Source organism: Coregonus lavaretus (assembly GCF_964263955.1).
Source record: "Coregonus lavaretus genome assembly, chromosome: 22".
Lineage (NCBI taxonomy): Eukaryota > Metazoa > Chordata > Actinopteri > Salmoniformes > Salmonidae > Coregonus > Coregonus lavaretus.
The window spans coordinates 13306912-13324073 of record NC_140009.1 but is presented as its reverse complement, the minus strand read 5'-3'; the positions used below and the strand labels follow the sequence as shown (position 1 = coordinate 13324073).

The window sequence follows — 17162 nt, the reverse complement described above, 5'->3', positions numbered from 1 at the left end:
TCACCTCCTCCCTGTAGGTGGTCTCGTCATTGTTGGTAATTAAGCCTACTGCTGTTGTGTCGTCTGCAAACTTGATGATTGAGTTAGAGGCGTGCTTGGCCACGCAGTCATGGGTGAACAGGGAGTACAGGAGCGGGCTGAGCACGCACCCTTGTGGGGCCCCAGTGTTGAGGATCAGCGAAGTAGAGATGTTGTTTCCTACCTTCACCACCTGGGGGCGGCCCGTCAGGAAGTCCAGGACCCAGTTGCCCAGGGCAGGGTTCAGACCCAGGGCCTCGAGCTTAATGATGAGCTTGGAGGGTACTATGGTGTTGAATGCTGAGCTATAGTCAATGAACAGCATTCTTACATAGGTATTCCTCTTGTCCAGATGGGATAGGGCAGTGTGCAGTGTGATGGCAATTGCATTGTCTGTGGATCTATTGGGCGGTAAGCAAATTGAATTGGGTCTAGGGTGACAGGTAAGGTAGAGGTGATATGATCCTTGACTAGTTTCTCAAAGCACTTCATGATGACAGAGGTGAGTGCTACAGGGCGATAGTCATTTAGTTCAGTTACCTTTGCTTTCTTGGGTACAGGAACAATGGTGGCCATCTTGAAGCATGTGGGAACAGCAGACTGGGAAAGGGAGAGATTGATAATGTCCATGAACACACCAGCCAGCTGGTCTGTTCCACTAAGGTGTTGGGTACATTACAGTACTTGTATAATAATGGTTGTACTGCCGTGCCACAGTTAAATGTTCATATCACGTGCACAATCTCGCGTGCACACACACACACACATTATTAATCAGTTTTGGTTGTATTTGTTCTCCAGGCACCATCGCTGGGCACTCTGATGGGGGTGTACCTGCCCTGCATCCAGAATATCTTTGGTGTGATCCTGTTCCTGCGGATGACCTGGATGGTGGGCATCGGAGGGGTCTTTGGCTCCTTCATCATCGTCTTCATGTGCTGCTCCACGGTGAGTTAAAGCTCTGGGCCATATCCTTCTCACACACCCACTCTCTTCTGTTCTCCTCCTTCTCTCATTCTCTCTTCTCCTCATCCTCTCTCTCTTTATATCACCCTCCATGTCAGGAAAGCTATTTTTCTCTTCCATCCACTCTGTCTCTCTCTTTCCCCTTCTCCCTCCCTTTCTCTATCCTAATGTCCATCAGTGTTAGAATGGGCACTGTGCCTGCCAGAGCAGAGAGGCCAGTTTGCAGCTCTGATAAGGATATACTTAACACCACTTCCATTTTAATTCTGTTTGATGTTCAAAGCTCTCCCAGTTGAGTAAATCCTAGTTTAATCCTATTTTGACCTGAGGTAGCCCTAAAAGCTTTACAGAATATATTTACTATTCATCCCTTCACTTACAGAAATAGCTATTAATTTACAGTGTTGTATACAGAAGTATATTTTGAGATTCTATCAAATTCCGGTTCATAGTAATTTCATAATTTGCTACTAAAAATAATTATATAACCCAGAACAACTGTAATATAAATTCCAGAATGCATTTAGAATGTAGAATTTTAAAAATAATCTAAATGGTGTTCCTTTTGATTAATTCTGATTTGTCTCCCCAAGGGACTAAAAGCTATACCTCCAAACAATAGGTGACCACCCTTACCCCCGTCTGTCACAAGACAGGGCGGCAGGTAGCTTAGTGGTTAAGAGCGTTGTGCCAGTAACCGAAAGGTCGCTGGTTCTAATCCCCGAGCCGACTAGGTGAAAAATCTGTCGATGTGCCCTTGAGCAAGGCACTTAACCCTAATTGCTCCTGTAAGTCACTCTGGATAAGAGCGTCTGCTAAATGACTAAAATGTAATGTAAATGTAAGATCCAGTTAACAAATGAAGGCTAGCTAGCGCTCTAAGCTGCTATCAGCTCCATCACTGCTGATTACCATGTCAGCAGCAGTCCTAAAAAAAAGTCAGATACAGCCCGTCTAATTAAAGGACTGATCAAACCCCAACAGCTCTGATTAAGCAGTGAGCTCAGGACTCTAAAGGACTGCTACTGTACCTGGGGCCATACATAGAGGTTGTGACCTGGACTCCAGTAGGACCAGTGGGACATCTGTCCCACCCCAGGGATAGTTTGGTTAGATTACTAATGGACTAGTAGACCCTGAGCAGCAGATCCTCCTCTTTGTTCTGTGGAGATCATTTAGATAAAGGCATCTGCATAATAGGTTGGGTTTGCTCCTAGCAGAACTTGTCTAGGCGAAGTGAACGTCTGTGCCTTGCATACTCACTTGAAAAAAGCGGTAATAGTTTGTCCACCTTGTCGTAACCAGTATACACTTCCTCAAAATGGTCAGAATTAATCTAAGATAGCTCAAGAAATCTGTCATAAATGTTGACGTTTTTGCAGAGGAGATCTTAGTAATGCAAATTTACATCTAACTAAGATGTTTGGTGCAGTATTTCTGAAGTGAAAAAATGTGTGTGTCATCTCTCGTTGAATGACAACAAACACTTCATTGAAGAATCCCTACTTTTGACCGATCACAGACGAAGGGGCGTAGACTTCGGCTACCGAACTTCGGCTTGCCTCGAGAAAAGATGTAGTGCACACGAACAGGCTAAAAAAACCTTGCCGAAGACCAAAACCGGCACAATATGTCGTCATAATATATGCACAAACTGTTCCGAACTGTTTCAGATGGGAAGCATGCGGATAGACGCCTTTAGATAGAAAAAACAGCAGGGTTTCACAGGATGGGACAAGTGCCCGAGCTATCTGTTAGAGATTATAACCCAACACTGATTTGACTATTCATGTATTCCCTGTATTGTTCTACTTTGTACCAGACATGGGTTCAAATACGTGCATTTGAGTATTTGCTATTTAAATTACATTTGAGTATTTTAATGGTTATTTGTCCCCCAAAAAAATTTTGGGGACTTATTTCAAATACTATTTTCAAATACCTGGGTTAAATGCATGGGAGTGTATTTGAGTTAGTGTATTTGAGTATTTTAAAACACTTTCCAAGTGTATTTTCAAATAAATTATTAAATTACTTATTTTTTCAAATAAAGGTTATATGACTACTTGTTTTGAAATGACAAAAAATATTTGATTTGAAAAGTAATTGAAATACCTGAAATTGTATTTGAACCCAGGTCTGCTTTGTACATGGTTATCAGTTCACATCACTGTCAATTTACATATATCATGTATACTCACTTGAGGAGGGGTAACCTGATCCCAGATCTGTGCCAACGGGCAACTTCTTCCCGGAGCCTGATCATACCACTGTCTGTCTGCCCAGGGATGCTCAAGGAGCATGATTCCCAGTAGAGCAGTCCCAGGGTCCCTGGCCTGCAGCATCAGATAACAGTAAAACAATTAAGGCTAATCTGTGCTCCTCAGAGAGCAGGGTCACTTAATTACCAGCTGATAAGGAGTCTCATAGCGGCACCACGCCACCACGCCTGTTGGGCTCTGAGAGGGCCCTGTCGGCAGTTAATACTCACCAGATTACACACACATGCACGTACACACACACAGCTCCAGGCCTGCCACTGGAAACCCACACTGAAGAGGTATTGATTGAGCTCAATCATCTCTCTTTATCGCGTTTGTAATATCACTCTCTTTTTGTGTCTCCGTGACTCCTTCTCTCTCCCTGTGTCCTGCGATCTATTTTCTTCACTGTATCTCTCTATCCATCTCTTTCCTTTTCTCCAGATATCTTCTTCTTTCTCCTTCTGATTCCTCCCTGATCTGTTCAGTATTTGTCTCTATCTAACCATTTCTCTCTCTCTCTACATGACTAACTCTCTTTCTCTGGCCTAACTACTCCTCTCGCTCTTTTATTTTCAACTCTGACTGTCTCTGTCCTTCTCTCCCTCTCTCTGACACCCCATTAACTTTCTCTCCTCTGTCCCTTTTTTTTACTGTAACTCTTCCCCTCTCACAGGCACCTGTCTCTCCCTCTCACAGACACCTGTCTCTCCCTCTCACAGACACCTGTCTCTCCCTCTCACAGACAGCTGTCTCTCCCTCTCCCAGACACCTGTCTCTCCCTCTCACAGGCACCCGTCTCTCCCTTTCACAGGCACCTGTCTCTTCCTCTCACAGACACCTGTCTCTCCCTCTCCCAGACACCTGTCTCTCCCTCTCACAGACACCTGTCTCTCCCTCTCATTCTAATTCTCTCATGATTCATACTAGCCCTAACTTCTCTCTCTCTCTTTCTCCACTTCCCTCCCTGTCTGTCCCTTTCATTCTCTCTCCACTCTCCATTCTCTCCCCCCCTCTCTCGCTCTCTCTCTCTCTCTCTCCTCATTGTCATTCTGCCTTGTGGATTTGTGAAATGCCCTACCTGCTTCACTGAGCATTAGCAGAGATGGACGGTCTGCCTACCCAAACATATTTATTATGAATCCTTTATTTAGCCAATGCCCTTGGGTCATCTGGGGCTCTGGGACCCAGTTAAAAGGGCAGAACACACAGGTTGGGTATAAGTTGGGTATAAGGTTATTTACAGGTAGGTTCATCTGATCCTAAATCTATGGTTAAGGGAAACTTTTATCTCAAGCCTGCAGATTGTCCCCACCTTAGATACTAGATTGATATGATCTCTATATTTTATTTCTGCCTGGATGTTGATTAGATTGATGAGGTGTCAGGTTAGTTCAAGGTTGCAACGTATGTTGTTGTGATCGATCATCTTCCAAATACACTGAACAAAAATATTAACGCAACATGCAACAATTTCAAAGATTTGACTGAGTTACAGTTCATATAAGGAAATCAGTCAATTTAAATAAATTCATTAGGCCATAATCTATGGATTTCACATGACTGGGAATACAGATATGGATCTGTTTACATCCCTGTCACAGATACCTTAAAAAAAAGGTAAGGGAGTAGATCAGAAAACCAAACAGTATCTGGTGTGACCACCATTTGCCTCACACAGCTGGACACATTTTAGAGTGGCCTTTTATTGTCCCCAGCACAAGGTGCATCTGTGTAATGATCATGATGTTTTATCAGCTTCTTGATATGCCACACCTGTCAGATGGATGGATTATCTTGGCTAAGGAGAAATGCTCACTAACAGGGATGTAAACAAATTTGTGCACAACATTTGAGAGAAATAAGCTTTTTGTGCTTATGGAACATTACAGGGATCTTTTATTTCAGCTCATGAAACATGGGACCAACACTTTACATGTTGCATTTATACACTACATGACCAAAAGTATTTGGACACCTGCTCGTCTAACATCTCATTCCAAAAACATGGTCAGTAATATGGAGTTGGTCCCCCCTTTGCTGATATAACAGCCTCCACTCTTCTGGGAAGGCTTTCCACTAGATGTTGGAACATTGCTGCGGGGACTTGCTTCCATTCAACCATTCAGGCTGGGCACTGATGTTGGGCGATTAGGCCTGGCTCGCAGTCGGCGTTCCAATTCATCCCAAAGGTCTTCGATGGGGTTGAGGTCAGGGCTCTGTGCAGGCCAGTCAAGTTCTTCCACACCGATCTCGACAAACCCTTTCTGTACGGACCTTTCTTTGTGCACAGGGGCATTGTCAAGCTAAAACAGGAAAGGGCCTTCCCCAAACTGTTGCCACAAAGTTGGAAGCACAGAATCGTCTAGAATGTCATTGTATGCTGTAGTGTTAAGATTTCCCTTCACTGGAACTAAGGGGCCTAGCCTGAACCAGGAAAAACAGCCCCAGACCATTATTCCTCCTCCACCAAACTTTACAGTTGGCACTATGCATTCAGGCAGGTAGCGTTCTCCTGGCATCCGCCAAACCCAGATTCAACCGTCGGACTGCCAGATGGTGAAGCCTGATTAATTACTCCAGAGAACGCGTTTCCACTGCTCCAGAGTCCAATGGAGGCAAGCTTTATACCACTCCAGCCGACGCTTGGCATTGCGCATGGTGATCTTAGGCTTGTGTGCGGCTGTTCGGCCATGGAAACCTATTATATGAAGCTTCCAACGAACAGTTCTTGTGGCATTGCTTCCAGAGGCCGTTTGGAACTCGGTAATGAGTGTTGCAACTGAGGACAGATTATTTTTACTCGCTACGCGCTTCAGCATTTGGCAGTCCCGTTCTGTTTGCTTGTGTGGCCTACCACTTTGCAGCTGAGCCGTTGTTGCTCCTAGACGTTTCTACTTCACATTAACAACACTTACAGTTGACCGAGGAAGCTCTAGCAGGGCAGAAATTTGACGAACTGACTTGTTGGAAAGGTGGCATCCTATGATGGTGCCACGTTGAAAGTCACTGAGCTCTTCAGTAAGGCCATTCTACTGCCAATGATTGGACATGGAGATTGCATGGCTGTGTGCTCGATTTTATACACCTGTCAGTAACGAGTGTGGCTGAAATAGCCGAATCCACTAATTTGAAGGGGTGTCCACATACTTTTGTATACACTGTATATAGTTTATTTTTGTTCAGTGTATAACTAAGAAACTATTTTGAACCATCTTCACAAAGTTCATACTTAAAGTTCATACGGAAGAATGGCATAAGGATGGAGCATCACAAACAATATATTATTAAACTGTTATACTAAGAATCAGAACTCTGCAGCTGGTGAATAAAATATATGTAACTGCTCCTCCATTTAAAAAAATATAGTTTTCTCACCCCACTGACTCTCTCGTCTCAGACCATGCTGACAGCGATCTCCATGAGTGCCATCGCAACGAATGGAGTGGTGCCAGGTGAGTGCGTAACACAGTGTGTGCCTTGGTGAGTGTGTAACACAGTGTGTGCCTTGGTGAGTGCGTAACACAGTGTGTGCCTTGGTGAGTGCATAACAGTGTGTGCCTTGGTGAGTGCGTAACACAGTGTGTGCCTTGGTGAGTGTGTAACACAGTGTGTGCCTTGGTGAGTGCGTAACACAGTGTGTGCCTTGGTGAGTGCATAACAGTGTGTGCCTTGGTGAGTGCGTAACACAGTGTGTGCCTTGGTGAGTGCGTAACTCAGTGTGTGCCAGGTGAGTGCGTAACACAGTGTGTGCCTTGGTGAGTGCGTAACACAGTGTGTGCCAGGTGAGTGCGTAACACAGTGTGTGCCAGGTGAGTGCGTAACACAGTGTGTGCCAGGTGAGTGCGTAACACTGTGTGCCAGGTGAGTGTGTAACACAGTGTGTGCCAGGTAAGTGCGTAACACAGTGTGGGCCAGGTGAGTGCGTAACACAGTGTGTGCCAGGTGAGTGCGTAACACAGTGTGTGCCAGGTGAGTGTGTAACACAGTGTGTGCCAGGTGAGTGCGTAACACAGTGTGTGTCAGGTGAGTGCGTAACACAGTGTGTGCCAGGTGAGTGTGTAACACAGTGTGTGCCTTGGTGAGTGCGTAACACAGTGTGTGCCTTGGTGAGTGCGTAACACAGTGTGTGCCTTGGTGAGTGCGTAACACAGTGTGTGCCAGGTGAGTGCGTAACACAGTGTGTGCTTTGGTGAGTGCGTAACACAGTGTGTGCCAGGTGAGTGCGTAACACAGTGTGTGCCAGGTGAGTGTGTAACACAGTGTGTGCCAGGTGAGTGTGTAACACAGTGTGTGCCAGGTGAGTGCGTAACACAGTGTGTGCCAGGTGAGTGCATAACACAGTGTGTGCCAGGTGAGTGCGTGCGTGGGAGGCCTGGGTGCCACAGGGCAATCCTGTTGTTCTTTTCATGTCCTCTGATATTGCTCAGGTCTGTGGACAGGTAATGCTTAGTCTCGAAAACCCGACCCTATGCAACCGTGACTAGGGACTGGTTTCGACGACGGACTCTTTTGACAACTTTGATGAGAGAAAAAAATAATCTGGGGTGGGTGCTCTTCAGACAGAGAAGTCTCCCAACAAATCACGAGGCAGACATGCCAGAACCTCACGATTCAAAGCCAAAGTTTGCAAGCAAAACCTTTGCAGTGGTTTTAGCAAAGGTAGTTGATGCAAACTAGCCACTTTCGAAATGCACTCATTAAAAATAACCTTTGTGATCTCCATCTTGCTAGCTACTATTTAGTATTTTATTGAAGCAGATAAGGTAATGACGAAGGCAGTGAGGTAGTTTCTCTATGCCAAACGGATGTTCTATTACATACAGACGCTGTTAAGACGAGGCATTTGAAAATTGTGGGAGGCAACGCGGATGTCTAGAGAGACTAGGTAATGCTAGCGTGGCTAAATCAGAACCACACTGTACTAGCACCCCTTCCATCACCTGCACAAAGTCAAAGTGTGAAAGTGTGAAACTATTCTATTCAGAAACTTAGAAACTATTCTGTACCTATCCATAGAACCATAATACTGTGGAGAAAGGCTATAACTCTTTTCAAGCTCTCTCTAACATGCCTAAGCAATGTCTATGCAGCACTATCTTTTTGTTTACAAACTACTGCTTCCGCAGATTCAAGCCCCAAGTCTTTAGACTTTTGTGCAGACCTGGGGTTCATCTTTGAAGACAACGTTGCAGAGATAGAGCCAGAGAGGAATGTCAATGGTTGTGTTTGTGTGTCTCAGCCGGAGGCTCCTACTACATGATCTCCCGTTCCCTGGGGCCTGAGTTTGGCGGAGCTGTCGGAATCTGCTTCTATCTGGGGACTACTTTTGCGGGTGCCATGTACATCCTTGGTGCCATCGAACTTCTGCTGGTAAGGAGAGATGACTGCTATTATGTTATTGTTTTGTTTACTATCTGTTTTGTATTCCTCTGTGCCTTTTCCAGCATTGTATTTTGGGGCGAGATCACAACATTGATTAGTGCAAAGGGAAGATGTGCACTCACATTTCTGTGTTCTTCAGTGTAGATTGTAATGCAAGAGATGAGGATGCCGAAAGCTACCCAATAAATACAATAAATTGAAACGCATTATGTTGATATCTTTTCATTTTAGACAAATATGAAAAGTTGTTGCAATTCCTGAGTGATTTTTCCTTAGAGACATAATATCTCAATTATCATAATTTCATCCAGCGATTTTTCCTTAGAGACATAATAATATCTCAATTATCATGAATTCATCCAGCAAGCTGTCACACTCAGAGCTTTATTTAGATCAGATGCTGAAAATACTAAGTGCATTTCCTTTCATATGCTTGTTCCTTTGTTAGTGCCTTGTCTGTTCTATCATCCACCATCATAAAAAAATACATTATTCATTACGTTTCTCTGATGTCTCCAATGTTTGAGATAATGTCTGATCTCTCTTCTCACACCCTGTCACTCCCTTCCTCCTTTTTCCCCCTTCCTCCTTTTCTGACGCTTGCTCCCATTCTCTCCCTCCATCCTCATCCCTCCCTCTGTCATTTTTTAACACACCCTTTCTCTCCCTCAATCCTATTCTTACTCTCTCCTCTCTTCCCCTCTCATTTTCTCTTCCCTTCCCTTTCTCTCTCTCCCTCCATCTTTCCCTTCTCTAGGTTTACATCCTTCCCCAGGCGGCCATTTTTAAGATGGAGGGGCTAGAAGGGGCTGATATGGAGGCAGCGATGCTGAACAACATGCGCGTGTACGGCACCATTGTGCTCAGTTTCATGGCCACGGTGGTGTTTGTGGGGGTCAAATATGTCAACAAGCTGGCTCTAGTCTTCCTGGCGTGTGTCATTCTGTCCATCCTGGCTGTTTACGCTGGGGTCATCAAGACGGCCTTTGAACCCCCTGTTTTCCCGTAAGTCTGACCTGACTGAGCCTTGTGCTCTTTTCTGCTGTTGCTCACTTAAAGACTGAATCCGCATTAGGGGAAACAGCGCCACTGTTCGCCCCAGCGCCATTGTTATTGTTTTGGTTTTGTTGATGAAAACGGAGGAGAGAAGCATTCGTCATCGTGGGAGAAAGACAATTGCACTGCATATTCTGCAGTCCCATCACACGTGGAATAATGTCCAGGGGGGGGAAAACTGTGTTTGTTGTTTGCAGTAACTTCTTTGTTGTTGTAATATACCAAACAGACATGGGAGTTTGACCAATTCAGGTTTCCAACTTTAAAGTTGTTAGAGCTTTACAAAAAAAAACTAAACAAATGTCATGATGACCCTGTCTCTGGCCATGTTTAATGTTTACTTCATTTACTCAGTCAAGCCATGAGACTTGCATATTTTGTTAATTTCTATGTTAAATGCTTTCCTAACCTCTAAATAGACCAGGGGCTGATGATGTCTTGTCTGTCCTCCCCCTACAGCGTGTGTATCCTGGGGAACCGCACTCTGATCTCCAAGGGATTTGACGTGTGTGCCAAGGTCATTGAGAGGGACAACGGCACGGTCACCACCAAGCTGTGGAAGATTTTCTGCGACTCTGAGTTCCTCAACGCTACCTGTGATGAGTACTTTGCCAACAACAATGTTTCTGAGATCCAGGGCATCCCAGGGGTCAGTAGCGGCATACTGGCTGGTAAGAGGTTCACCATTCAGAACGTATTGTAAGCTAATGTAGTCTGTAGTAGAGAGACATACTGGTACTCCACAAGAGGTATGTAATTATTATGATGTTTGTGCATGTATTTCTCTCCCTTTCCTTTCTCTCTCTCTCTCTCTCTCTCCTTTCGCTCTCTCTCTCTCCTTTCGCTCTCTCTCTCTCCTTTCTTTCCCTCTCCTTTCTCTCTCTCTCACTCTCTTTATCTCACTCTCACAGAGAACCTGTTTGGTTACTACCTGGAGAAGGGAGACTTCTTGGAGAAGCGGGGGATCTCAGCCATGCAGGACCCTGACGCTCCCATCACCAACTCCAACCGTTACGTCCTGGCTGACATCACCAGCTTCTTCACCCTGCTGGTGGGGATCTACTTCCCCTCTGTCACAGGTCAGTCACTGCTGGGGTCACAGGTCAGTCACTGGGTCAAGGGTCAGGAGTCACTGCTGGACTAGGCCAATCGTAACCCAAAGGGACAGTATGGGTACGGTATGGGTACAGGCTTTTGTTTCAGCCAAGCAGTAACAAACCTGATTAATCTAATCACCTATATTAAGTTATTATAATTAAATTAAAATTTTACCTTATGATTTCAAAGTAAATACTACATTTAAAAAAGCACTGCTCATATACTTTGACTAATACTTTGCACAAGGGCACCCAAGCAAACCAGGGTTAACGGCAGTATAGGATTTCTCACATGAGAAACATAATTCCTATTGTTATATCCACTTTATAGTGACCTGGAAGTCTCTCCACAGTCCCAAATGCAGAGAGAGAGACAGAGAAATACTTTCCAGAACTGATGACACTAGAGGAGCTGAATAAGGCGAAGTTAGATAAAGTGGAATTTCTGCCAAAAACCACATCAGCGGAAAGTCTGGGGAATACATGAGTCACATTCCCACTATCATCCCAGTGGCATAACCGCCGAATAAAATGTCCATCAGTGGCGGCTCCTGAAAAAATTCTCAGGAGGGGCAATTTTTCTGATGATTTAGGTGACCTACACACATTTTTAAAAAGATATGTCCAGCAACAACATGAAGACAGGGGCAGCATATAAGTCAATACCAGAAGCATTTATTGACTGATCTCAAAAGTGTTGGCTTACAAAAGCAAAATAAGTTATCACAGTAAAAATAATCAAGGGTGTTCTTTCACATTCCTCAACACTGCATAAACAATATGTATGGCTTTGTAAAAATGAACAACCATATTCTGGCCAATTGTATAGATTTGTAAATATGAACAACCATATTCTGGCCAATTGTATAGATTTGTAAAAATGAACATGAACAGATTTTTTATTTTTTTGAATGGCAGTACCTTTCAAACATGTCTGCTTGCAGTAAGGTAGCACTCACAAGGTGGCCAGAGAAAGATAACCTTTCTTTGGTGTGATCCAGGATGGTGTTGCAGACCTCTTCAGACAGCCTCTGCTTCTCCTCTTCTCTCAAAGCTGTTCTGGGTCTTTTGGCTCCTGTTGCTTCTTGCAGCTGCTGTTGAGAGGAGTCCCTGAAGGCAAACAGACCAATGTGTTTGTTGGCTTTGTACAGTATTGTTGTCTATGTGATGCACAGGTATATGCAATGTATCCATGTATAGTACAAATACTTCAGTTCCACTTAAAATGGGCAGGGATGCATAAAGTCTTTAGTGTTTAAGTTAGCCTTTGTGTCTCACATAGCCTGGATATTCAGCACAGTATACAGTGGTGCTCATAAGCTTATGATCCCATGCTAAAGTTGACTAAAAAGAGGAATAAAAAATAAAATAAAATTGGTGTCCTTAAAGGTTGGATTTTCCAACTTTTTTAATTAAGTCATTAAGATCAATTTCCAAAAGATTATTTTTTTATTTTTTTATTCCTCTTTTTAGTCAGCTTTAGAATGTGTTCATACACTTATGAGCACCACTGTACAGTACACATAGTATATAAAATAAGATAGATTACACCACTGGCCATATATAATGAGAATAATGTAATTTCAAACACAAATGCAGTCTCCTTTCATGCATACATTTTCAAATAAAGCTCTGCTTTGAGAAAGATCGAATGATATTGTTTAATCTTTATCTTACCTTATGGCCTGCACACTGCTTGCGAAGCTGTCGAGGGCACGTTTGATAAAGACAGCATCGATGTCCTTCTTCTGTAGCTTCTGGTACGGTGGGCTGGTCAAATGAACCCAATGAACCCGTCCGGATGGCTTCAAAACATTCTATGAGGTCGTCTCGATTCTCGTAGACAGTGTTCACGACTCTGCTGTTGCTAACCTCATCGTTGTGGCGGCGGACAGCTAGCCTGTATCCCTCATCCAGTTGAGTGGCAATATTCACTCTCACCAAAGCAGACAATCTCAAACAGCTATCAATGTGGGTCTTTGACAGCTCATTTTTCTTAATCTTTTCTGAAAGATGGTGCATGTCGGTTACACCAGTCGCTGTCCAAGCGTTGCTGTCTGCCGTTCATGGTTACGTTACGTTACGTATGACGAAAGCGCGTAAGTGCAAGCCCTCAGACACCCATAGAGAATGTATTGAAAGCTCAGAAATTTGAAAAAAAAATATTTTACATTAGAGGCTATGAGAGACTTCTGGGCGATTTTCAACCTGACTGAAATCGCCCCAAAACGGGCGGGGACATTTGAAGCACGACTTTAGCCTGATTGGACATTTAGTGGCTGGCAGATCAAACGTGAACACTGAACTACTGTTGCCGTGATATAATTGATTAGAAAAAAAATCCCTTCCTTTTCCCGTTTGGCAGTGCGTCGCCCATATCGCCCTATTGAACACACCGCCCATGATGTCCATTGTGTACGATCATTTGCTCTGTGACATTAGGATTATCATGTTTTGTGAGAGCTGCTGTTGGGGATGTAAAATGGTTTGTTGAACACAGCACCAGTTTGCTGGATCGTAAAAACAACAAACAAAAAAACACAGTTGCTATTACAAGTAAAATATGAGTTTTGTTTAGGTTGCTAATCGAAAATGCTGTTTGTTTTTTTGTTGGGCCTCCACTATTTCACTTTCAGAAAGCACTTCCTTGCTAGCACAGTAAAAATAAATAAAATAAATAAGTTAAAAAAAACGTGTGAAACAGAGTGTGAAGGATGGGAATTCTTCCTATTTGATCCTGTTTCTCCCCCCCCCCCTCCCCCCCTCCCCCTCTCTTCTGTCCCTCTGCCTCCCAGGCATCATGGCTGGCTCTAACCGCTCTGGAGACCTGCGCGATGCCCAGAAGTCCATCCCCATAGGCACCATAGCAGCCATTACCACTACTTCTATAGTGTGTATCCTTTACTACAGTAAATACTGACAGTCTTACTGGAGCGGTCCGTGGTGCTGAAATCTGTTTTTTTTACCTTCTCTGGGACTACTGATGAAAATACGCTGGAATGTTACCTATAATATGTGTGATGTTTGTATAGATAATATGAAGCATTTGATCCTTCATTTAGGTTTAGGTTTTGTAAATGCTTAACGTTTTTTGGGAGACATTTTGTACTAAAGCCTGTAGGTACAGTGTATGTGTATTTTTTTCTTTTTTTATTATGGATCCCCATTAGCTGTTGCCAAGGCAGCAGCTACTCTTCCTGGGGTCCAGCTAAATTAAGGCAGTTATATACAATTAAAAATACATTTCATAACACTTTTCACAACGCATTAAGTGTGTGCTCTCAGGTCACTACTCTACTTCTACATATCTACAATACAAAATCCATGTGTATGTGTGTGTAGAGTGTGTGTGTTAGCATGTCTATGTGTATGCCTGTGTCTGTGCCTGTGTGTGTGTCTCTTTACAGTCCCCGCTGTTCCGTAAGGTGTATTTGTATCAGTTTTTAGAAAATCTGATTCTACTGCTTGCATCAGTTACTTGATGTGGAATAGAGTTCCATGTAGTCATGGCTCTATGTAGTACTGTGCGCCTCCCATAGTCTGTTCTGGACTTGGGGATTGTGAAGAGACCTCTGGTGGCATGTCTTGTGGGGTATGCATGGGTGTCCGAGCTGTGTGCTAGTAGTTTGAACAGACAGCTTGGTGTATTCAACATGTCAATACTTCTTACAAAAACAAGTAGTGATGATGTCAATCTCTCCTCTACTTTAAGCCATCAGAGACTGACATACATATTGTTAATGTTAGCTCTCCATGTACATTTAAGGGCCAGTCCTTCTTTCTGGCACCTGACCACACGACTGGACAGTAAGTCCAGGTGAGACAAAACTAAGGCCTGTAGGACCTGCCTTGTTGATAGTGTTGTTAAGAAGGCAGAGCAGCGCTTTATTATAGACAGACCTCTCCCCATCTTAGCTACTGTTGCATCAACATGTTTTGACCATGACAGTTTACAATCCAGGGTTACTCCAAGCAGTTTAGTCACCTCAACTTGCTCAATTTCCACATTATTCATTACAAGATTTAGTTGAGGTTTAGGGTTTAGTGAATGATTTGTATCAAATACAATGCTTTTAGTTTTATAAATATTTAGGACTAACTTATTTCTTGCCACTCATTCTGAAATGGACTGCAGCTCTTTGTTAAGTGTTGCAGTAATTTCACTCGCTGTAGTAGCTGACATGTATTGTGTTGAGTCATCCGCATACAAAGACACACTGGCTTGACTCAAAGCCAGTGGCAGGTCATTAGTAAAGATTTAAAAATGTAAGGGGCCTAGACAGCTGCCCTGGGGAATTCCTGATTCTAACTGGATGATGTTGGAGAGGCTTCCATTAAAGAACACCCTCTGTGTTCTGTTAGACAGGTAACTCTTTATCCACAATATAGCAGGGGGTGAAAAGCCATAACACATACGTTTTTACAGCAGCAGACTATGATCGATAATGTCTAAAGCCGCACTGAAGTCTAACAAAATAGCTCCCACAATCTTTTTATCATCAATTTCTCTCAGTCACTTCACGGAATTCAAAATTACAATGCTTGTCTTTCATAATTTGGTCAGTTATACTTGGATGTGTAGTGTCGGCATTGGTTGCTGGCATGTCATGCCTAAGTTTGCTAATCTTGCCAATGAAAAAATCATTAAAATAGTTGGCAATATCAGTGGGTTTTGTGATGAATGAGTCATCTGATTCAATTAATGATGAGCTGAGTTTGCCTTTTTGCCCAAAATGTCATTTAAAGTGCTCCAAAGCTTTTTACTATCATTCTTTATATCATGTATCTTTGTTTCATAGTGTAGTTTCTTCATCTTTTTATTCAGTTCAGTCACATGATTTCTCAATTTGCAGTTTGTTTTTTGTGCAGACAGACTTACAGTGGGGAAAAAAAGTATTTAGTCAGCCACCAATTGTGCAAGTTCTCCCACTTAAAAAGATGAGAGATGCCTGTCATTTTCATCATAGGTACACGTCAACTATGACAGACAAATTGAGAAAAGAAAATCCAGAAAATCACATTGTAGGATTTTTTATGAATTTATTTGCAAATTATGGTGGAAAATAAGTATTTGGTCACCTACAAACAAGCAAGATTTCTGGCTCTCACAGACCTGTAACTTCTTCTTTAAGAGGCTCCTCTGTCCTCCACTCGTTACCTGTATTAATGGCACCTGTTTGAACTTGTTATCAGTATAAAAGACACCTGTCCACAACCTCAAACAGTCACACTCCAAACTCCACTATGGCCAAGACCAAAGAGCTGTCAAAGGACACCAGAAACAAAATTGTAGACCTGCACCAGGCTGGGAAGACTGAATCTGCAATAGGTAAGCAGCTTGGTTTGAAGAAATCAACTGTGGGAGCAATTATTAGGAAATGGAAGACATACAAGACCACTGATAATCTCCCTCGATCTGGGGCTCCACGCAAGATCTCACCCCGTGGGGTCAAAATGATCACAAGAACAGTGAGCAAAAATCCCAGAACCACACAGGGGGACCTAGTGAATGACCTGCAGAGAGCTGGGACAAATAATAATAATAATAATAATATGCCATTTAGCAGACGCTTTTATCCAAAGCGACTTACAGTCATGCGTGCATACATTTTTTGGACAAAAGTAACAAAGCCTACCATCAGTAACACACTACGCCGCCAGGGACTCAAATCCTGCAGTGCCAGACATGTCCCCCTGCTTAAGCCAGTACATGTCCAGGCCCGTCTGAAGTTTGCTAGAGTGCATTTGGATGATCCAGAAGAGGATTGGGAGAATGTCATATGGTCAGATGAAACCAAAATAGAACTTTTTGGTAAAAACTCAACTTGTCGTGTTTGGAGGACAATGAATGCTGAGTTGCATCCAAAGAACACCATACCTACTGTGAAGCATGGGGGTGGAAACATCATGCTTTGGGGCTGTTTTTCTGCAAAGGGACCAGGACGACTGATCCGTGTAAAGGAAAGAATGAATGGGGCCATGTATCGTGAGATTTTGAGTGAAAACCTCCTTCCATCAGCAAGGGCATTGAAGATGAAACGTGGCTGGGTCTTTCAGCATGACAATGATCCCAAACACACCGCCTGGGCAACGAAGGAGTGGCTTCGTAAGAAGCATTTCAAGGTCCTGGAGTGGCCTAGCCAGTCTCCAGATCTCAACCCCATAGAAAATCTTTGGAGGGAGTTGAAAGTCCGTGTTGCCCAGCGACAGCCCCAAAACATCACTGCTCTAGAGGAGATCTGCATGGAGGAATGGGCCAAAATACCAGCAACAGTGTGTTAAAACCTTGTGAAGACTTACAGAAAACGTTTGACCTGTGTCATTGCCAACAAAGGGTATATAACAAAGTATTGAGAAACTTTTGTTATTGACCAAATAC

At 43.4% G+C, this 17162-nt stretch overlaps 1 protein-coding gene across 1 annotated transcript in view; it reads left to right on the top strand.

The window, feature by feature from the left end:
- Nucleotides 1-17162, top strand: part of LOC311149706 (solute carrier family 12 member 5-like) — a gene marked incomplete at both ends in the record, with an annotated part of 107725 nt that overhangs the window by 77614 nt on the left and 12949 nt on the right. The window contains 7 exons of the mRNA XM_084186915.1: nt 820-966; nt 6646-6700; nt 8488-8618; nt 9388-9635; nt 10146-10357; nt 10598-10765; nt 13579-13677. Coding sequence (XP_084043041.1) covers nt 820-966; nt 6646-6700; nt 8488-8618; nt 9388-9635; nt 10146-10357; nt 10598-10765; nt 13579-13677 — 1060 coding nt within the window. The remainder of the gene's footprint in view (nt 1-819; nt 967-6645; nt 6701-8487; nt 8619-9387; nt 9636-10145; nt 10358-10597; nt 10766-13578; nt 13678-17162) is intronic.